This window comes from Danio rerio, chromosome 2 (genome assembly GCF_049306965.1).
Source record: "Danio rerio strain Tuebingen ecotype United States chromosome 2, GRCz12tu, whole genome shotgun sequence".
Taxonomy (NCBI): Eukaryota; Metazoa; Chordata; class Actinopteri; order Cypriniformes; family Danionidae; genus Danio; species Danio rerio.
The window spans coordinates 41828662-41851907 of record NC_133177.1 but is presented as its reverse complement, the minus strand read 5'-3'; the positions used below and the strand labels follow the sequence as shown (position 1 = coordinate 41851907).

Below are 23246 nucleotides of genomic sequence, written 5' to 3'. Positions count from 1 at the left end.
CCTCTTCGCGCTCGTCGGCCGACGGCTCGCCTCCGAGTGTAGGGCTTTCCCGATGCAACCAGTTTGTCCGCTTACCTCACAGCGTTGCGTCGGCGGAGCGGAGGCCCCGGAGGAGGAGGAGGAGCCGGCCGCGGGGACGACGACCGGGATCGAGTCTGAGGAACAGCGGTTCCGGAAATCAGGTAAGACGAAAAACAGAATCCGAAAAATAAGGGCGAGAACGCGACGGGATCTGAAAACGCGGTCGAAATCGAAGACGAGGGCTTTTGCTTTTTTTTTTTTTTCTGGACGGCTTTTGCGAACCGTCGCTCGGGTTTAGGGAAGGAGGAGGACGAGGAGGAAGAGGAGGGCGGCCGAGTTGGCTGATCCGGCGGCTTTTCGTGCGAGAACGGCGCAGGCGCGAACGGCGCACGCTCTCGAGAGGCGCCCGAGACGCAAAAAAGTGCGCACAGCGGCCTCTCGCGGATCCCCGAAAACAAAAACCGCTCGAATACGTACCTCCCGGGACGTATCTCGCGGTCCGCAGAAACGTCCGCGGGGCTACGTTTCCACAATGAGCCCGGGTTGAATTTGTGGGTACGAGAGGGATCTCAGGTCTGGTGGGAGCAAATTGTGGCGACTAACCACTTTCCTCCTCCATGTTTCCTCTGTAGTTTACTGCGTCAGTGCCTCTACACACTCTCTTCCTTCTACGTCATTAAACTGCGGAGAAGTGCCACATGTCGCAAGTTTAATGACATAAAATGGAATGCGTCAATAAATCCGATCTGCCTGCTTACAGGCTATAGTCGCATTGTCACATATATGATTTAAATCTGATTTATACCCACATATGAAGGAGGCCTGAAAACAATCTCTGAATATGCGAATGCATGCAATTTTTGTGTTTACAATTAAAATCCACATTTCAAAGGCTGTTTCCTCAAATCTGCATTTCAGCAGCACCTAAAACAAAACTCTAATCTTCAATGTTCAGATTTCTGTGCGGGAAAGGTATGTAAATTAGTACACATTTAGTTAAACATATCTGATTTTAATATTTAAAGATAACATTTTAGAAAACATTTTTTTAGAAATAAATTCTTAAAATATGATTGTTAATGGGTGGTCCAGAGTGTATTTTTAAGGCTTGGTTGTGTTTATAAGATGCAAATGTGTGCTCATGCTTCATTTGAAGAAAAACCTAATTACTTGTCATATATCTTACTTCAATTAAATGCATGAAAACATGAAAAAGGCCAATCCTCAAGAAGCTCTGGTTGGTCAGCTAACATAACGTGCTGTAATTCGCGGATTCATAGATCAGTTTTAACCAATTTCTATAATGGTTGGAGCTGCTCCTTCTCTGAGGAGTTTTTACCAGAATCCAGCTCTGAACTGGGAGAGATTCTGGAAGCTCTCCTTTGTCAAATGCTAGCTATAAATATATATTTTTTATAATTCTCTGGAACATAACTAAAATTAAACTATAAGCACTTCTCTCTTAGTGTTGTGTCCTTTGGAAGCCCAAATACAGAAACAGAAGTAGTTCTGTGGAAATAGCAGCATTTGGACGGCATTTTAGCCTTTCTGCTATAACATTAGTGCCTCTGGCCACGCCCCTTTGCTGAACTGGGTGTATATGCGTGGAGAATGCATGGTACCTAAAGCGCTCATGATCTCAATAACCGGGATGTTTTTTTTTGTAGTCCCCCAAACTTCGTTTGCTGTAGGCTGTGCCAAGCTAACTCTGTAAAAGCCAATGCCTCCCTTTGCATTGAAATTTGACCATATTACAATCAGAGATGTTGATTATGTTCACACAGGTACATTACACATTAACTAAAGTTTAAAATATGATCTCATAGTGGACCACCCCTGTAATTAGCAAACAGGTGAAGTATTACCCTTTTTACCTATAGTGTATTGCCTTAAAACCAGATGAAACATAGAATAATTTTATGAAGTCAAATATAAAATAAGGCAATGCAGGCGGCACAGAACTAGACCTACAGTGGACTCTCAAGAAAACCATTGAAAGGTTTTCTGTGTGACTAAATCTTTAGAGTGGCCATAGACTAGACAACAAAGAGAGGAAAAGGCATTTAAAACGCTCAAGCCAGATACAGGGACATAAGAGACTACCTCACAGCCGCTGATGTCCAGGTGCAGGTCAGTGATGTGAGGATTGGATGAAAGCCCGAGGAACAGAGCCCTGTGGAAGTGACAGAGAACAAATGGTCAGATGTGTGCTGTTTGGTGGCAAACAATCTTTTATATATATATTCTATTGTGTTGATTATACAGTAAGTGCATGCTGTAGTTCTAATGTCTCCTTAAAGCTGTGGATTCTGGTTGGCTGTCAGTGTTTTATGTTCACTGAATTCACTGTGTTGTTGTTATTATCACTGCTGTGGAGTGTTGGGTAAGTTATTTAAAAAAAAATAAAGAATTACTAATGACTGGGGCCAGCCAGAATCTGCAGACATTTTTTTCTATTTCTGTGCAGAATTTTGTAAAATAAAATCGGCTGATTTATGTAGAATGATTTTGTGAGAGTCATAACTGAAAACTTAATATATGAAATAAAAATTAATATGTGTACTTTTATTTAATGTTTAAGATGCAAATCCAATAAGATCCACTTAATTGGTAAACAAAGCAAGTTTCTCATATAATATACCTACAAAAAGACTGAAAATATTACTTCATAAACTGTATTGTAAATGAATCATATGATCATTTTCATATTAGTAAATAATATGCCTGAAAATAATTTAAAAACTAAATAAATATAAATGTACACACATTTACAATTGTAAATAAATCGACTCAATGATGAGCTAAAAATCAGCAGAAATTTCTGCGCATGTGCAGATTCCATGTGGGTCTACTAATGATAATAATTAAACAATGATTAAATAATATTTTTGAACTTTTAGATTTAGTAGCGAATTTGTACAATCTTATTTATACAATTTAGTACAATTTGCTTATCCCAATGACAGTTGGGTTTAGGGGCGGACTTTGGTGCCATGCCTCCTATTAAAAATCATAAATTTTTATATGACTGAACTCATACGAATTCGTACAAATTATCCCCTAAACTGACAAAACGTAAAATAGTTATGTTTCCTAATGAGATTAAGCTGCATTAAATTGTTTTTACATTCTTTTTTTAATTACTTTGTCTGAACAGTAACTTAATTACTCAATAAGTACTTAATTACTGTACCTGTTTTAATAAATTCATATAAATCTCAAAGCATAGGCAACAGATTTTTTATTTTTTTTTTAATGGGAGTCAAACTGGACCTTTTATTTGTATAAAAAATAAAAACACTTAAAAAATGTTAAGCATTTTATGTGAAACATACATTTTACAAAAACATAACATAAAAACAATAAATATAAACAAAAAACATAAAAAAACACTTTATTTTATTTGTCCATTATTTAACCAGCAAGTCTCATTGAGATTTAAAATCACTTTTACACGAGAGACCTGGTCAATGAAACAGCCATAAAGTAAAACAATTTTAAATACATAAAACACCACAAAACAACAACATTTCATCAGTCCCCTGATAAATATTAACCCACATGCTTTCAATACCACTTCCTTTATAATGCCTTTAAATTCACAGAAAGACACACATTTATTGAGTTTTAAGTCTTTTTGCGAACAGGGTATATGCAGAAAGACTTTTAATTTGTCAGTAATCTGGGTCAAGCGCTTTTGGTGAAGTGGATACTGTTAAAAAAACGTCGTGTTTAAGGTCTGTTTTCTTTCAAAATCAATGATATACGCTACAAAGTGGGTCTCAGAATGTACAAGAAACACTGCATTAAATTACATTTTTCTGCGCCATGTCTTTAAAGTGTTTCAATTTATTTTACTCCAGTATTCGAAATGGCGTTTCTGTGCTAGTCTGCAAATCCTTAAAGGCGCATGCGAGTAAACAGCTTTTCATCTCGGTTTATGCTTCAACAACTAATTGAACGCTGAAGTCTATTTAACTGATTATATTTTAATCACACTACAACATCGATGCTGTAAAAGGAACTGTATAAAATATAAAAAGTCACATTACCCATTCACCCGAAGTTTATCAGTATGGGAAGAAACAGTAGCTCTGCATATACCCTATTATTCCATGCACAAGGTGTACAATAAGAAAATGCAGTATTTCCCAGCTCTGTACAAAACCTCAAGGTATATTAAAAAGCTAACACTTGGAAGAGCATAGTAGGTTATTCCCAGAGCTAAGACAAAGATGAGTACAAAGATAAGCTGGAAGTTTCCCTAAAATAGCTTTATAGATGAAAATGTACCAGTGCTGTTTTCTGAGTACAGCTAGTGATGTCCAGCCCACCATCTCATATAAAATGTAATGATGAGTACGGGATTTTGCTTTTGTAATAAAACATAGAGAACCATTATATACAAAATCAGGTCAAATGTATACACTACCGGTCAAAAGTTTGGGGTCAGCATGATTTTTAAATGTTTTAAAATAAGCTTCTCCTGCTCACCAAGGCTGCATTTATTTAATCAAAAATATAAAAATTGTAAAATGTTGAAATGTTAATGCACTATAAAATAACTGTTCACAAGTAGTTTATTATTCAATTGAATAATTTATTTCAGTGATTTTTAATGCTGAATTTTCAGCTTCACTACACAAGTATTTAGAGTCACATGATCGTTCAGAAATCACTCTAATATTAATTATTACTATTGTTATAATTATGAGCAATATTATTATCATTATTATTAATTGTAATAGTATTAATTTAAGTAAGGGTAATCATTTAATTTGAAATTACATACAAAAAGTAATAAATAAATATTTAATAAATAAGTATTTAACAACCAAACTAAATTTACATTTAATTAATGCTGCATTGATGAACAGAATAATTTAATTTCAATTATTAAATAAAATTAATAATTAAAAAAAATAATAAAAACTGACCTCAAACTTTTGACTGATAACCTCAAACTGTTAAAACCCTCACACATGCAAGTTGGTTTCTGTGATTTTTATACCACTCTTTATATGTTTTGTATGTCCTTTATGTGTTCTTTTTTTATACTTTACAAACCACTTATTGCATGGCCTTACTCTACCTCTGTCCGTAAACCAAACCCTCACAGGAAACTTGTGGCACATTTTAAATGTGAAAAAACATAAATGTTAAACAGTTCTAAATTACAAACACACAAGGAAAGTCCCCATAAATCACCTCAACATTGTAATATCTTGGTCATACCCATGTCATTATACAAATTTGTGTCCTCATAAACCACATAAACAAGCATGCACATGTAACAAATTACACTTCTGTGAATTTATACCTTCTATTTTTGCTTCATAAAATAATTCATAATGTATTCCCAATTCATTGTTTCTTATGGAATTCTAATTAATACATTTATTTATTTATTTATTTATTTATTTATTTATTTATTTATTTATTTATTTATTTAATTATTTAATTAATTAATCAAAAAAATAAGTAATTCATTTAACTGTTGAATTTATTAGAAGTATTGTAAGTATAAGCAAGTACATAGTGAGTAACTATAATTAAATTACATAAAATAATCCCTTACTTTTTTTTTTTAGAAGAAATGTCAATAATTTACAGTAACTTGTTGCTTCATAACTAATTATACTCAGCAGTGCTGCAGTTTAGTTTAACATTATGAACACACAACAGATTAATGGACACCAAAACTGTTTGGTTGTCAACATTCATCTAAATATCTTCGCTTGTGTTCAAAGAAAAAATAAACTCTTAAGTTGGAAAAAAAATGTCAAAACATAAATGTTTGGGTGAACTGTTATTACTTAACATAAGATACAAAAACTAATATGTATTTTGACAGAACTAATACTAACCTTTAGGGTACAAATACCTAAGGAACACAGCCTAGCGAACAATCACACACACGTCATCATTACTGACAGCATTACATGCCTCATTGAAGAGACTTAGTATTTTATTATGTGCTTCCATGGCTGATCTCCATAATAAATCAAATCAGAAAAGGTCTATATGGACACCGTCAAAGCGTTACGCAGGTCTTAACGGATTAAGGGAAAGAGCTTAGAGATTAGCTCGACTCTGCTGTGGGCCGGTGCTGTTGACAGAAGAGAGCTTAAATCAGGTGTTCAGCTGGGTGTGACAACCCGTCTTGCGTTCGGCTTGTGTTTGTGAGAAGGGAGGAGGGTTTGACCCTGTTTGAAATGCTTCATTTGAAAACATTCTGGCTTTCCCGAAATAGCAGCCGCGTAACGTCTTGATTCTGACCTCAGTTATGGGTGCAGAGCTCTAAAACTAGAAATGAATCCCTAGAGAGGATTTTTTTTTATTCCTCTATTGAGCTTTTCACATCTCAAATTGCTAAATGAACACTCCACTTTTTTTTTTTTTTTTTCGGAAAAAGGCTCATTTTACAAGTCCCTTGAGTTGAAGAGTTGAGTTTTACCATTTTTTAATCTATTCAGCCAATCCGGGGCCTGACAGGAATATCTTAGCTTAGCATAATTAATTGAATCGGATTAGACCATTAGCATCTCAAAAAAATAACACATGCTACTACCTAGTAACCTAGCTAGGGACTGTTTTCATATCATCGTTATAAGGTTCTATCTGACATTTTTGTCAAAATTGAGATGCTGACATATTCTTATTTACAACTTATGACAACTTATTTACATTATGAGATGCTTTTTTTAAATAAGTTGTTTACATTTTAAAACTTTTTATTTAAAAAACAAATGTTACACACATACTGTTTGCTATGGAATGCAAAAACTTTGAAGCTCAATTTCTCAAAATTATTCAGAACGCAGTTAGAAACTTATAATTCCAAGGTTGAACTGCGTCAACTGAAAAACAATGATAACAATGATTTTCCCTTCAGGTACACAGTAGATTTTTTTTAGATGCAATAATTTATTTATAGTAAGCTTTCGCCAAAGAACTGAGATGTTCATTAATTCAGTCCTGTTAATCTACCATTCCAAAATTCATTCATTGATTCATTTTCTTTCCGGCTAATTCCCTATATTAATCCGGGGTCACCACAGTGGAATGAACCGCCAACTTATCCAGTATATGTTTTACACAGCAGATGCCCTTCCAGCTGCAACCCATAACTGGGAAACATCCATACAGTCTAATTCACATACACTACGGATAATTTAGCTTACCCAATTCACCTATCGCGCATGTCTTTGGACTGTGGGGGAAAACAGAGCACCCGGAGGAAACCCACGTGAACACGGGGAGAACATGCAAACTCCACACAGTAATGTCAACTGACTCAGCCGAGGCTTGAATCAGCAACCTTCTTGCTGTGAGGCGATCGTGCAACCCAATGCACCACCGTGACGCCCCATTCCAAAATTCATCAAGCTATATATAATACACCACTTGGAAATTCTTAGTTTCAGTGAATGTACTGGATTCAGCTATGTGTTTGAGTACAATGTTAAGGATAAACTTTTTTTATTCTAAACAGGTCTGACAAAACCACATTTTTGATACAAAAAATATTGTCATTTAGAAAAAATACAACTGGTAAAAAAAAACGGATTGACTAAAAATCTGCATTTTTTTCACGAAATATTGGTTCTGAAATACAGAGAAACTGAAAATCTCCAAGGATACTTTTGCTTTGGACACTGATAACGGACTAATGATTCTGAAAATTCAGCTTCACCATCACAGGAAATAATGCGATTAATTATTCTAATTTAAATTAGAATAGATCACAGTTATTTTACATTTTAAAAATGTCACAATATTAATGTTATAATATATGTTTCATTACATAAATACATATTTTCTGAGCAGCACAATTTTTACACTATTTCCATTGGAGCATTTAGCTGAGCAGTTCTTCAAAAATGATTACCTACACTTAACACTTTTTGGGAGAATTTGATCGATTTGATCAGCTCAGCGAGCACCTCAAATCAATATTCCATGAAAAAAAAAAATATGCCTGACTTTAAAAAAAAAAAAAAAAAAAAAAAGACTCACACGTTGAGAGTTATTTCACTGCTGCCACATGCTGAGATGAAAACTGTGTTCTTGAGCACTGCAGTGGTAACTAATGATTTTTGTGCTTAAAGTGACAGTTCACCCAAAACTGAAAATTCACATCTGTCATTATTTACACTAGTTTAAGAAATGTCTCACTGCTTTGTTGTTGTTGTGGTCTATAAAATAAAAGTCAACACTCTCTTAAACTGTTTAATTATCAAACCTAATTCTAAATTTAGTGTGAAAGTTGCTTTTATCTGTGGTTAAAAGCAAAGTTTATAACAATTATTTGCGAATGTTAAACATTTTTTGGTTCTAAGTAGGGTTAGGTACAAATACTCAATGCCATATTGACATATCTATGTGATCAATATCTATAGAACAGGATCAGAACACAGATATCAGTGTGTCATTTCAGCATTGAAAACATGGGCACAGAAAGGAGACGAAAAACAATGTTTAGAAAGACTTTTTATCTATCATAACTTCAGTGAAAAAATACAAATGACGTGATTTTGCACGGCAGACTGTGACTTAGATGGTACAATGTCAGTCTTATAACTATTCTTTCAAAAATAATATCTAATATCATATTTAAAACAATCTACTGACAGGGAATGTAATAAGTAGGGAGAGATGTCATTTTTTTTTTCCCAGACGAGACAAATATAGTCATTTTAAAGCTGGTTTGCTTACTTAGAAAATTGACTGCTTTGATGTTATTAGTACTGTAACTGTTATTTACTACTGTTGATGGGTTACAGTGCATCTGGAAAGTATTCAGTGCGCTTCACTTTTTCCACTTTCTTTTGTTACAGCCTTATTCCAAAATTGATTAAATTGATTTATTTTCTTAAAATTCTACACACAATACCCCATAATGATAATGTAAAAAAAAAGATTTTTTGAAATTGTTGCAATTTTATCAAAATAAATAAATAATTTAAAATCACATGTACATAAGTATTCACAGCCTTTGCTCAATAATTTGTTGATGCACCTTTGGCAGCAATTACAGCCTCAAGTCTTTTTGAATATGATGCCACAAGCTTGCCACACCTGAAAAGTTTCCCAACTTTCTGCCCATTTCTCTTTGCAGAACCTGTCAAGCTCTATCAGGTTGGATGGGAAGCAACAGTGTACAGCCATTTCCAGATCTCTCTAGAGATGCTCAATAGGATTTAGCACCATGCTTTAGCTAGCCTGGTGATGAGCGGTGCCTGGTTTTCTCCAAAAGTAATGCCTGGCATTCACTCCAGAGAGTTCAGTTTTAGGGCCTACTCACACTATGCTATCCGAATCGTGCACAGGCCCATTTCAGGGATCGTTTGAGAAGTTTGAGTGCACTGAATCGGGCTCAGGCACGGTTTACTTGGTCGGCCCTGGCCCGGTAGGAAGAGGTGGGCCTGAGCGCGGTTCACTTGGACTTTACGTTTGTAGTGTGAGAGCAAAACGCGCCAAAGCTCGAAACTGAACGCGAGACGTGACTTTAAGGGACTGTTTCATATGGATTTTTTAGTCATTCATACTGTTCAATGAATGCAAACCCCTCACTGCACGACAGCTGCGCACCTTCAGCAGACCTCCTCATTCCTGCAGCACGAGGGCTTTATGACTGTTTATGAGCGCCAAAAGTGGCGGATCTGTTCTCCTCTCTCCACAGAAGAACGCTGGAACTCAGACAGAGTAACCATCGGATTATCAATCACCTCCCTGACTAAGGCCCTTCTCCCCAATCCCTCAGCTTAGATGGCTGGTCAGCTCTAGGAAGAGTCCTGGTGGTTCCAAATATCTTCCACTTATGAATGAAGTAGGCCACTGTGCTTATTGGACCTTTCAGAGCAGCAGAATTTTTTTCTGTAACTTTTCCAAGCCTTAAGCATTAAGACAATCCTGTCTCTGAGGTCTGCAGACAATTTCTTTGTCTTCCTGCTTGGTTTGTGCTTTGACATGCACTGTCAACCCTGAGATCTTATATAGAGAGGTGTATGCCTTTTAAAACCAAATCAACTGAATCCAATCAACTAAATTTACCACAGGTGAACTCCGATTAAGCTGCTAAAACATCTCAAGAATAGTCAGTGGAAACAGAATGTAGCTGAGCTCAATTTAGACCTTCATGTCAAAGGCTGTGAATACTTATTTACATGTGATTTTTTCAGGTTTTATTTTTAATAAATCTGCAACAATTTCAAAAAAATCTTTTTTCACATTGTCATTATGTGCTATTGTAAATAGAATTTTGAGGAAATAAAGGAATTTTATCTATTTTGAAATAAGGTTGTAAAAAAATGTGGAAAAAGTGAAGCGTTATGGTTACTTTCAGGATGCACTGTTGGTGGTTTAGGTTTTTGATTTATTATATAAATTAGTTGCAAATTGTGATCACTTGTATGTTTTACATTTATGAATACTAGAAACTTTTAATATATTGCTTAATGTACATTTTATTTAACAAAAAGGCCATTCTTTAAATGTCCTCCATTTTTGTTTTGTTGTGCAGTTGAAGTATTTGTTTACATGCCATTTAGGCACCAGAACCATTTTAAAAACTTACAATTGGCAATGGTATTTAAAAACAAAAGAAGAAAAAAAAAGCAATACCAAACCTTTGTTCTAGTTAAATATGACCGTGGTCATATTGGCCATACATGTCATCCAGCATTAAACAGCTTAATCTAAATGTGGTTTTCCAGCTCAATCTCATCAGGAAATGTAAATAGTATTTGAATTGCTAGAAAAGTGAAAAATGTGTACAAATTCCAACAAAACATACAATCTTTTTAAAGAAAATGTGCCCCCAAACACCACCTCTAAACTCAACCAATATTGGAGATGAGCAAATCATACAAAAATGTGCAAATGAGTGTGTAGAAATGTATACGAAGCTGCTTAATCAAAAGTTACAAAGTGCTGTGAGATCTTGCTTTCCCTAATGTGGATATTTTGAAAGCTTTCAGGCATTTGTCAGTTGGCTAGGTTAGGAGACCAGCTGTCTAACCAGCTAAGTGCCAGCCAGATCACGCTGGGAAACCCAACTAAACCCAATTAACAAGCTAAGCCAGAATGAAAAGTCAAAATGGTGAACGTCTCACCTCAGCACGTCGGGAGGCATCTTCATAGAGGCCAGGCTGATATGAGTGAGGCTGAACGCTGAACTGAAGAACTGACGGAAGGAAGGAAGTGTCTCTCTCACTTTCCTAAATGTGCGACAGAAATGAAAGGGAGACTTTTATCCATTATACATCATAACACACTTCACAAAACACTGAGCAATACGCCAGAAAGCAGCTCAAAAGAACACCCTCTGGCTTATTAGAAAAAGAGTCATCTGTATCTCTATTACGTGTTAAACATTTTAATGACGTTCAACGTTTTAACTGTCTGGATTTATGGCATGAAACATCCGACCAAACAAACAATCCATTGAAGGGGGACAGGACCACACAGGGAAAATGAAAAAGTGACGAGGGGAGGTAAGAACATGACAGCTTATAATAGCGTTTCTGTGTTTGACAGTGACATTATCATTTAAGAAAGCGGGAGAGGGAGAAGAATATGTGGTGTAAACGTGTTAACAAGAGCAGAGAGTGTTAAGGGAACATTCCCATTTAATATTCATGAGCTCTCTGTCTTATCAGCTCAAACAGATTTACAATGCATGGCACTGGCGTAACCAGATTTACTCACACAGACACACACGCACAAACATGCCCACACACCTCGTACGGAGGTGCCCATGTGTGCAGCGCTTCTGTGCACATTTCTGAGTGCTCACATTCACAAGAGTGGGAGTTTGAGTGGGAGTTTTTGAGAAGATGGAATTACCACTAGGAAAAAGAGGCTATGTTTGCATTAGCTACTGACATACTATTCTTATTATTGCTGCAATATATAGTATGCAAAGCAAGTTGAATGTTTGGCAACATTTTAATTAAGATCATATCACAACCAGGCGTGCATTCACGAAAACCATCATTAGCCAACTAAGGTCACAAGTTGCATCGTTACAAACAGTTCGTTGATTTGGTGTTTCCGAAATCCATCGTTCCATTGAACATTCGCACTAGTCCTGTCCTGTCATGTCTTGTGCTTGACTCGAGTATTCTCGGGTCGGGCACTGCTTTTCTGTCAATGTGTGTCTCTGTATGAGTGCCATTTGTGAGCACGCTTGGGCCGTGCGCGTTACCGCTTGATGCGTGAGCGTGAGGTCTGGGCATGTTTGCGATTGCGCGTTCTCGTCCTGGTGTTCGTGTTTGTATGTCTGCAGTGTGGTGTTTCATTCTAGAGATCTGCGCGGGACTAAATTTTGAATCCCGCTCCCGCCTGCACCCGCCAGGTTTTAGCCGGAACCCGACCGCTCCCGCTTATATTAAGCACTTGATGTCCCGCTGCCCGACCCGCCCCGCTTTCTATCCGCCGCGCCCGATCCCGCTAAAGAGCGGGGGGAGAACAAAACCGAAAAATCACCCAGTTATACAGTTATACACCCAGTTATACAGTCCAGACAGCCTATAACAAGCTGTCTGTATAAACACACACACACACAAAGCTTTCTCTCTCATTCGCGCGCGCGCGCCCTCTAACACACACTCATAAGCACCAGGCACAAACACAGGCAATAGCTCTCTATCTCTCACTCGCGCACACACACACACACACACACACACACACGCACACACACACACACACACACACACACACACAGACATCTCTCATTCGCGCGTGCGCATACATACACACACACACTGCAACAAACAAGCTAAACACAGCATCGCGCTATTTCATTTACACACATACATACGCGTGCTCACTCGGGAGTCGGGAGCGATATTGCTAGACAGCCCGCTCCCGTCCCAAATTAAACCCCTTACCGACCGATCCCGTGATTTATTCGGAAATTTATACCCGCGCCGTAGAAATCTGGTCGGGTCCCGCAGCGCCCGCAGGACAGCCGCGGGAATGCAGACCTCTATTTCATTCCCAGTGTCTCAGTCTATTTGGTTTCAGTTTCGATTGCCGCTGTGATGAAACATGCACGCTGTGTATGCGTGTGAGTGCACGGTAAGTGTTTTTATTCATCACGTACTCGTGTCTCACGTTAAGTCCTCTGTTGGTGTAGTGTTTAGCACGTGGCATTAGTGTTGTCATATGAACATGCGGTTAATGAGTTCTCTTATTGGCTGCGTGTTTTAGTTTCGCTTTATGTGAGCACATGGTTTGTGGTGTTTACTTGTGTCATGTGCTCTCTCGTCTATTGTCTAGTCCCACCCTCCTTGTTAACCTATAATTAGTTTATTATGTTCACCTGTTTGTTAATTATTTCTGATTATATTCTCCTCATGTCTGTTGTTCTGTGCCAGTTCGTTGTCATTTGTAGCCCTATCATGTTGTGTTTCCAGTCCTGATCCCTGCCAGCATGCCCAGTCAAGTTTGTTTGTTGTTGTTTTTTTTTTTTTTTGTTTTATAAATGTTTTCCCCTCGGGGTAGTTTATTTTGCTGTTTGTTTTATTTTTACTAATAATAAATACCCATTTACCCTGCACTTGAGTCCTCGCTCCTTTTCCCCTACACAGAATGTGACAATAGTACCTGGTTGTGTTCTATTTATCCCCCCTATGCCCTATTCATTTAGAACGTTTGCTATAATTTGCTTTCAATGTATTTTTACAGTTCAGTTTTGCATTCTTCATATTGACAATTGCGTTCTCTTTGTAGTGCACTTTAAAAACTTTTATGCCATGGCTCATGACGAAAACTTTAGGTGACCTATAATTTAAAAGCAGAATTTACTTCACGTCTCCAAAGCTTGTAAAAACAAATATATAGCACGTGTTAATGGTTTTAATTTATAGTATGTTTTTTATTAAGAAATGTATCTGTACTGTATATGACATGGGCCTGTTGCTAAGAAGATTTCTGCAGTGGTTTAATTGTGTCAATTTGTAAAAGTAGACTTTAAAAAATAAATAAACAATATTCTACTTAATGATAATAATAACAAAAATAATGAATTGATAATAATTATTATTATTATAAATATTATTAATAAATATGATTTTTTTTTCATTTCTTAATAAATGGCCTACTGTAAATTACAACCATTAACGATTTGTATGATTTATATATGAGATTATAATACATGTTAGCTAAGTGATTTTATGTTTTAAAATAGAATATGGAATATTCTCAATAATATTTGTTAAAGAAACATGGACCATACATTTGCCATTTAAATATATTTCAATTAATATGGAAAAAGAGTGAGTGTTTTAACCAAAACTAATTTTTCTAAAAGTTTTTTAAACTGCTTTTAAATGAGTGTCCGTGTAAAACGATATAATTTACAAAAAAAAGTAGGGTTTTTTTTCTAAAGAAGTTGTTACTCCACCCCATTTAGAGCTTTATTATGGACGTTTTCACGTTATAACAAACATGGTTCAAATGACAGATCTGCAACAAAGCAACTACAGTTTTGGGAAACACTTGTCACTACATTGTTCTTTTCCCAAATGATGCATTGTACTATAACTGTTCAGCCAGGAGTTATGTTGTTGTTTGGGAAACGCACCCCAGAATGATAACTATAAAGATTAGCATAGCAATATAATTCTATATTCTATAATCTAACATTTTTAAAATTAACTTTTTTAATTCTTGACCTCATTAAAGTGATTCATCCAAATTCTGATTGGATAAGACATTTGATTATTATTTATCCCCTGGGGAAAAAATGTCCTGAAAGTGATTCAAATGATAAAAGGGAGTTTTCTTGACAGCCACTTTCAGTGCTCTAGTACAGGGTGCCCAAACTCGGTCCTGGAGGGCAGTGTCCTGCAGAGTTTAGTTTGAACCCCAATTAAACACACCTGAACCAGCTAATCAAGCTCTTTTTAGGTATACTAGAAACGTTAGACCCCGCACACCAGCCCCACAGGACTGAGTTTGGGCACCCCTACTCTATTGGATTCTCATTGGCTGTCAATGTTTTTATACATATTACATATTATCAGCTAAAAATAAATTAAATTTTAATTTTAAGAAATTAATTTTAAGAAAAGTAAAATAAAATTAAATAATATTAAATAAAATATATCATTGAGTATTTACAGATTAAGACAACCCAGATTAAATATTTTACTAGACGACTAATGCCTTTAGTTAATTATTGATTGATAATTTATACATGTTGGTGTTGCCAGACCCTCAAACACCGTTGTCAAGTAAATTAACAACAGAAGTGTTGTAACATGTAAACACCCCTCAGCTTTACAATAAAACACTGCCCAGAACTGAGCTCTATATGTAAACTAGTTTTTCAATCTCAAAACAGCCAACAAAGAGATTGTTTCAATCTTCAGACAGCCAATCATCTTCAAAACTTCCTCTCTGCACAAATTCAAACCCAATTAAGAACAAACACATTCGCAGGAAGTGCAAAGGATGAAGAAACCTTCCAATCTGAACACTAGGATTGGCTAAAATTAGCCTCATTTTTCAGAGAGTTTCTCATAATGCCGTTAACGTGCCGAGAGGGGAGATGGAATTGCTGGTTGGGTTTAGAGAGTCAGGCAGCAAGATTGATCATGGGGGTTTTGTATCTCCTCAGCCTACAGCTTCCCTCATACACAGACATCTGGTGAAAACTTCATAACCGTTTAAGATTATTGTAATACTACTACTACTAATAATAAATATTATTAACTTAATCTATTACCTGCTTTTTTATTGATGTTTTCGCTCAGTTATAAAGCAGATTTGTCACATGAAACCATGTTTTTATCTGCTACTGTAATAAGCTTTATTACGATCTGTAGATCACGCAGGTCCATCAGCTTTCTCTGCACACTGATGTCTCAGTTTAACTCATAATGCATCTCTTCAGGCACTTTTCAAAAGCACTTAATCAGCTTCTGATGGGAGCTGAATCTAGATGATGAAAGCTGTCGTCTATGGTTACTAATAAGTGCAAGTTGGTGTTGATGGTGGGTCAGGACAAGTGTAAGGAGACATGTTGAGGTTACTAGTCTTATATAATCTTATGTAATCTGCCAGAATAACTTTGACAAACCAGCAAGCTTATTATTATAAAACACTTAAATTTATAGTAACTATGCATTTAAACATCATGGAAACAAAATTGTGTATAATTATAACTAAAACAATTCTCTGATGCATGGTGAGCACTTCAGGTGAACAGTTACTAAATTAGTTAATATTACACTGAAAATAAAGAAAAGCGAAATATAAAAAGAAAGACATAATAATTAAATAAAATAATAAATAAATACATTTTATTTAATATCTTTATTAGATATTAAACAATTCATGCACTGCAAATAGGCCTGCACAATTAATCGACTTCAAACCGAAATATGATTTGAAAAGGTGCAATTTTCAAATTGCAAAAGCTGCGATTATTTCAATTATTACTATGGCGAGGAAGGCGAGCGCAGGTAATTAAAACAATCCAACTAACGTTACTTAAAAAGTGGATAACTGTTACAGCAGAACCCAAAAGCTGTGAACTCCATGCTTTTCTGTGTGTGTGTGTGTGTGTGTGTGTGTGTGTGTGTGTGTGTGTGTGTGTGTGTGTGTGTGTGTGTGTGGACTTTTGACCTGATTGCGTGAGCTAACATTTCGTCTCCTCTCTCCGCTTTTACATCGATTCTTGTAGAGTCACAAACACACGAGCATGTTACTCTGCAGCGCAAGTTTCCTCCATGCATCTGTCACGGATCAGCTGTGATAACCGCACACACATTATTAACATTATTCTTCAATGCGGGAGTGCGCTCGTTTTTGCGAATGTTTTAGAACTTCAGATTCAGCTGCCCATGGGAGACTAGGCATAATTAACGGCAGAAAATGGTCAATTGACTTGCTCTACAAACAAGTGTTTGCGTGACTATACAGACAAAGCAGAAAAATAGAATAAAAAAATATCAGTTTGCAACACCAAGAAGCGTAACAAGCTGTTTTTAATGTCTAAAAATAAATGGAAGTGAATGAGTCTCTGGCTGTGCCCGCTCGTAGACAGAGAATAAGGTGAATAGATCACAACCATTTATCTGTATTTATGTCACTCATCAGTGAATAACGCCAGAGCAGCACTGACCGTAAAGCCAATTGCAGCCCTTTCTGTTGAGTGCAGGAAGACAATGACCAATCCCGGGTGTTCCAATCAAAGAACTTGCTTGACAACCCTAAAAATGCAAGCGGTATAATATCTACTTGCTATAAAGGCTCATGCTGTTCTGTGCCCGAAATCAATGTCCTTGAGTTTTGTCTGATACATTCAAAGAGTGTTTTTTTTTGAGCAGGTAAAATTTAAGGTACAGTTCATGTACCTGTCTGCTGTATTAAAGGACAAAAATGCATTTTAAATAATATACAAAAATAAATATGTTTATTAACTATACATTTTAATACATGAGTTCTTGTGCTGTTAAGTAAAATCTAAACTTGTGTATGGAAAGCATTGTCAATGCACCATGAATATTATGAAATCAATATGAAAAATGGAACAATCTAAATGTAAAGGTTTAAAAGGTTTATATATAAGAAAATATACAATATTTTAGATATAATTTATTTAGTTTAATTTAAAATCTTGTAGTTATTTTCTTATTTTGTGATGACAACTGACAGCTTTATTAGAAAAATGGCATAGTGTAGTGTACTTTGTGATTTTGCTTGGTCTTTTTTTGGTGCTATTAAAACCACCACATCAAACCTGCAGCTTAAAGTAAATCGCTTTTTAAATCACAAATCGCAATTTTGATCAGATAAATCGCAATTAGGGTGACGCGGTGGCGTAGTGGGTAGCACGATCGCCTCACACCAAGAAGGTTGCTGGATCAATGCCGCTTGGTGACCCCAGATTATTAAAGGGACTAAGCTGAAAAGAAAATAAATGAATGAATAAATAAATAAATCGCAAATAAGTTTTCTTCTCCAAATCGTGCAGCACTAATTGCAAAGTTAATTTATAACTTCATTCTGCAGTACTGGAAATTTGTTTAGTTTTTTCTTTGTTTTAAACTGACAAATTTGTATTTTTATGTTTTTTTATTATCATTATTTGATTTATGCTTAGTTTCATTTTTGACCTGATAAAACTAAACTATAATAAAAAGTCTTAAAGGCTGCATTTACACAGCAGATCTTGATGGTCAATTCTGATTTTGTGATTGTATCTGATTTTTTTTGATGACCTGCTTACATCATCTTTCAAAAGTGACTCGAATCCAATCGTCTGCATTTCCAAAGCACACGGCAAAGGCGCAATGACCAGGAAAAAAAGAGCGGGCGCAGACTAACAGCTGATAGTTAAAGAGTGCTTTTTTCTCCAATCCTGTATGTAATCTGTTCGCAGCTTTTGACAAGCTGTTTTACAATAGTTTATGACAGAAAAGTTTTCATTTGTCCATCTTCTTTTGATATATAGGCTTTTTAAACCTTTAGGCATCTTAATGTAATGTTCATGGCATGATTTATGCAGGTGATGTAGCTATGCACTAGTTTTATATTAGTTTATATTGGTTACGTGGCGGACATTGTTCTCGCTCTCATTAACACGCGAAAATACCTGTGCTATATGACAATATGAAAGCTGTTTAAGTTCTCGTGTATAAAATTTAAGTTTCGAGACTCTGCTGAAGTCTGTTCTGAAATGAAAGTGTCAGACTTGACATCAATCTCTTTGGTTTTTAAAGACTCGCATTGACAAGTGAAAATCTACCTACTTACACTGCAGACATGAGAACACAGATCCGATTCATACCAGATAAATTTCCACATATAAACTAGGCCTGAATCTGATTTAAGTAAATCGGAATCCATGTGATTTGTTCCTGCTTACACGTACATGGGCCATATCGATCTGTGCCACATGGGAGAAAAAAATCTGAATTGAGTCATTTGAAGTGAGTCACTACAGTGCAGTGTAAATGCGGCCAAAGGTATAGTCAACCCAAAAAACAAATCTTTTTCTAAAACTTTTTCAATTTATTTCTTCTTTTGAAAAAAAAAAGGATTATTTTACTTATAAACTGGTAGTCATTGACTTCCATAATCATTATTTTTTCTATTATAAAAGTTCCAGTTTTGGTTTTAACAAAATTATGGATGAACCACTCAAGTGTAAGTAAATGGTTAGGGAGTTATCCCTTTAATATCTTTAAAAAATATCTTTAAAAAATATCTTTGCTTCTCACGTACCAATAATTTTGACAAAGTTTTGTTGTTGCAACTGGAAAAACAAGAAAAATACAGAATTCAATTGTATTTCAGTTTACTTACACAACACTTTCCAGCAGGATTCAACCTTTTATTGTCAAACTCAAAGAGCAGAAAAACACCCTGAGAGGATCTCCCTGAGCTGAGTCACACTGTCTGCTGCTGATGTGTGTGTGTGTGTTTGTTTGTGTGTGTGTGTGTGTGTGTGTGTGTGTGTGTGTGTGTGTGTGTGTGTGTGTGTTTGTGTGTGTGTGTGTGTGTGTGTGTGTGTGTGTGTGTGTGTGTGTGTGGTTGAGCTTTAACTCACCTGTGAAGCTCACTCAGAAGTGGCAGATTATCATGCGAGAGCCTGTGGGAGGCAGTTTAGCTCACCTGTGAGAGAAGGAGTTTTTCGACAGGTTCAAGTAGGAGAGATCGGCACAGCATCCCCGCAGCAGAGCTCCAAATAACTGAAAGGAAATTCAGAAAAACAAAGAGCGGCAGAAGAATGATGGGCATTAGTATAATTTTGAAATCTAGGACCATTAAATTTGACAGAAATATCAATATGAAATCAGAGATAAATTGTTGTCTCGCGTTCCTGGTGCAATGACATAAATCATGGTGAGTAAAAAGCGGGTTTGGTAATAACAAATTCAGAAGGATGAGACGTGCTGTCAAACTCACAGAGTCAACGGTACAGTCAGTGCCTGACAGATCCAAATGCACCAGGCAGTTCGGCTGTGCCAGAAACAGGTACAGATTCTGCAACGAGGAGGAGGAGGATTGAGGCTGTTAATAGAGCTGTGTGTGTGTGTGAGTGTATCTGTGTGTACAGGTTTATGTGGTTAACAAGGACACAAATTATAATGACATGGGTATAAATTAGTTGTACTACATTAATGGCGAGTTCAGACTGCACGATATTCAAAATAATCACGTTATAGATGTTTTCACACTGCATGACTATCTGGGGTAGAGTTCAGTCGTTTACACTGCAAGATGGATTTATAACTTATAGAAAAAAACTGAATACAAATTTTTAAAAGAGGAAGAATCAAGAGAAGCAAAAAATAAATAAAAATTTGGTTGAAATTTTGTAGGTTGTAATTTTTTTATGCAATATTTTTTCTTGAATTTAATTGCATTATCTTTCAATTTCTAAATATGTTTGGTGACTAAAATATTATTTTAATAAATACATATTTTTAATAAATATATTTTGTTTAAATGCACCAAAATACATTGCCTATATATTCAATAAGAAATGGATACAAATTCAAAATGGGGTGTACTGTTATGCTGAGCACTGTGTGTGTATATTTCATTTCATTTGAATAACAGATACACCTTTCACTGTATTTGACACTGAAATATTTTGTAAAATTAAATGACTAAATTAATCATTTAAACCATTAAATGCATAGTTTTCTTTACTGTCTCCTTTTAGAAATGGAATATGTCCTTGCTAAATAAAATAACAATTTAATTTTACTGCCGGATTTTTAAATGGTAAACATATTATAAAACTGTAATACTTACTATAATATACATATATACTGCGGTTGCTCCTCCCCAAATAACCATCAGAAATATTTTCCCCACTTATAAAATGTTACCAAAGCATTTTCTAATCATCATACTAGAATGATTTTGAAGGATTGTGTAAAACATCTATGAATGAATCATCTTTTCAGCTGATTTACTGCACAGAAGTCACACCTCTTTTTGCGCATAGATATTTATTGTTAATGCTGCTGTTCATCACATTCATGATATTAATGTACCAAAAATGGAATTGTTTCTTCCTCTTGGTAATTATTTCAAATGTTTCCATACAGATGACTAACCTTACTCACACAGATCTGTGAAAAATTACTACAAGCGATCAATAGCTGGCAATATCACTATGGAAAGAAACACTACACACCAGGCAGATCTTGTAATCTGTTCACTCTGTTTTGGTTGTCAAGTTCTCAAGCATTTTTTAAGACCAATAACATTAGACACTCTTTGATTTTACCAACTCAGCACATATATCTATTCAGTTCTCAGAGCACCATAAGTCAAATCCACTTGTGTAATGTACTAATAAATTAAACACAACTCCACATTTTGGCTACTGCCTTGTCCTCCGTTCTGCTGCACATTCATTCCATTGGCTCATTAAAAGTCCCAAGTTTACACTACTCACATCAGCTACTTTGCCACAACACAGCAAAGTAAACTAAACAAGCTGGTATTTAGGGAAATCTTTTTTTTTTTTAATGACATAATTGACTTTTTTCATTGGAACACTTTTGGGCTTACTGACCTATCGTATTGTGCACTAATGCAGATTGTAAACAAATATCAACCCAGGCACATTGGAATTATGTGCAAATGGCTATATTTTTCAAAACCAAGAAATATGTATAGGGGCCTACAGCCCCTGTCACATAATGATACCGGTAAATATCTGGAGAATTTCCAGAACGACTTTACCAGTAAATTTAACTATGTGCTGTTCACACAGACAAGGACGTTTCAGAATTTTTAGAAAAGACTATTCACACATCCATTCCAAAATACCGGTAAATTCTGACATCATTAACCAAAAATGAGCTCTAAATGGCTGCAATTGTGTTTGTAAACATTAGGGTTGGGCCGATAGACGATGCCATCATCCATCGCCGATGGTCAATAGACAACATGATGCTGAGCCGGCATCGCCGATCCTCCACCCCACCCCCGTCGCAAACTTCTAATAACTAAAATGGAATTTTAGACAAAAATGGTCCACATCCACACCGTGTTTTACCTAGCATTCCTGAACAGCCCTCCGTCCGCTGAAAACGCACATCAAGTGACCACACACACAGACACAGCCACACACTGTTATGCGCTCTTCTGAGCTCCAGAGAGCAGTGCACGTTGGCCAGTGTATCAAGGATGTACCGCTTGATCGCATCTCACTATAGTTATTAAATGTGATATTCAGACATCCCAAGTCTCCCGAAAGTTCCATGCATTTGCGGGACTCATAATGCCCACAAACGAGTGATAATCTACCTGAAATCGCACGTCTCCCTCCCGGTGCTCAAATAAGTCGCGCACCCTTCTCACCCCCAGATCCCTCCTCGCTCTTCAGACACGTTGTGCGCACTCTATCGTGCCATATTGTTCATTTTACACACAAAAGATAGCCATATGTACCCACAAGCACATATATTGGTGGTTCTCAAAATGTATCCCTGGGCACATTTTCCTAATGTTGACAAATACACAACCCAGCCCTTTTAAAACTAAAATGATGCTTTCTGCATTATCAAAACACTACATTTTTTGAGGTTGAAGTTGAGAGTAGTAAAAAAAAGTAATAAATACAATTGTACATATACACTAATGTTGCTTTTCCAATACTGCACTAACCAACACACTGTCTCTTTAACTAAAGTAACTAGCTCAATTTAAGAACATTGAAAGTAACATTCAAATAAAAGCAAGTTCTAACCGTTGCATCTTCTCCAGACAGAATGCCAGGGTTCTTACTCAGATCCAGATGAAGAAGAGAATTGGAGTAGTCATCACTAGAGCACAAGGCCTGCGAAAGAGACGTGACACCTGCAAAAAAAAAGACAAGAAGAATCACACAGTAAACTAAAAGCACATTATTTTGTGAGTGAAATTATCTGTTTAGTATTTTGAGTTAAAAAAAAAAGGTGTTTGGTGGAGTGACCTCCACAAGTTTGTTTTAAATCTGATATGTTTGACTTGAGAATGATAAAAGAAGCATCTTGAATTCCAATGGTGCAAAAAAAAAAGTATTTGTTCACATGAGTGTCACAAGTACTGTATACACATATTTGATTAGTGACTTGGTTTTCAATCCCAAACCTCTCTGTGTATTTCTAGGCTTAAATTAGATTTTGAATCACTGAATTTTAATGTGGTCTCAGACTTCTGGACTCCATCACTAAACCACAGCGACATACACATGATAG

General features: G+C 36.1%; 1 protein-coding gene across 9 annotated transcripts in view; it reads right to left on the bottom strand.

The window, feature by feature from the left end:
• Positions 1-23246, bottom strand: part of carmil3 (capping protein regulator and myosin 1 linker 3) — a 174169-nt gene that overhangs the window by 63718 nt on the left and 87205 nt on the right. For all 9 annotated transcript variants that reach the window (XM_073911468.1, XM_073911473.1, XM_073911489.1 and 6 more), the window contains 5 exon segments: positions 22757-22866; positions 19951-20028; positions 19657-19733; positions 11139-11243; positions 2125-2194 (listed from right to left, as the gene is read on the bottom strand). In XM_073911468.1, the coding sequence (XP_073767569.1) occupies positions 2125-2194; positions 11139-11243; positions 19657-19733; positions 19951-20028; positions 22757-22866 (440 nt within the window).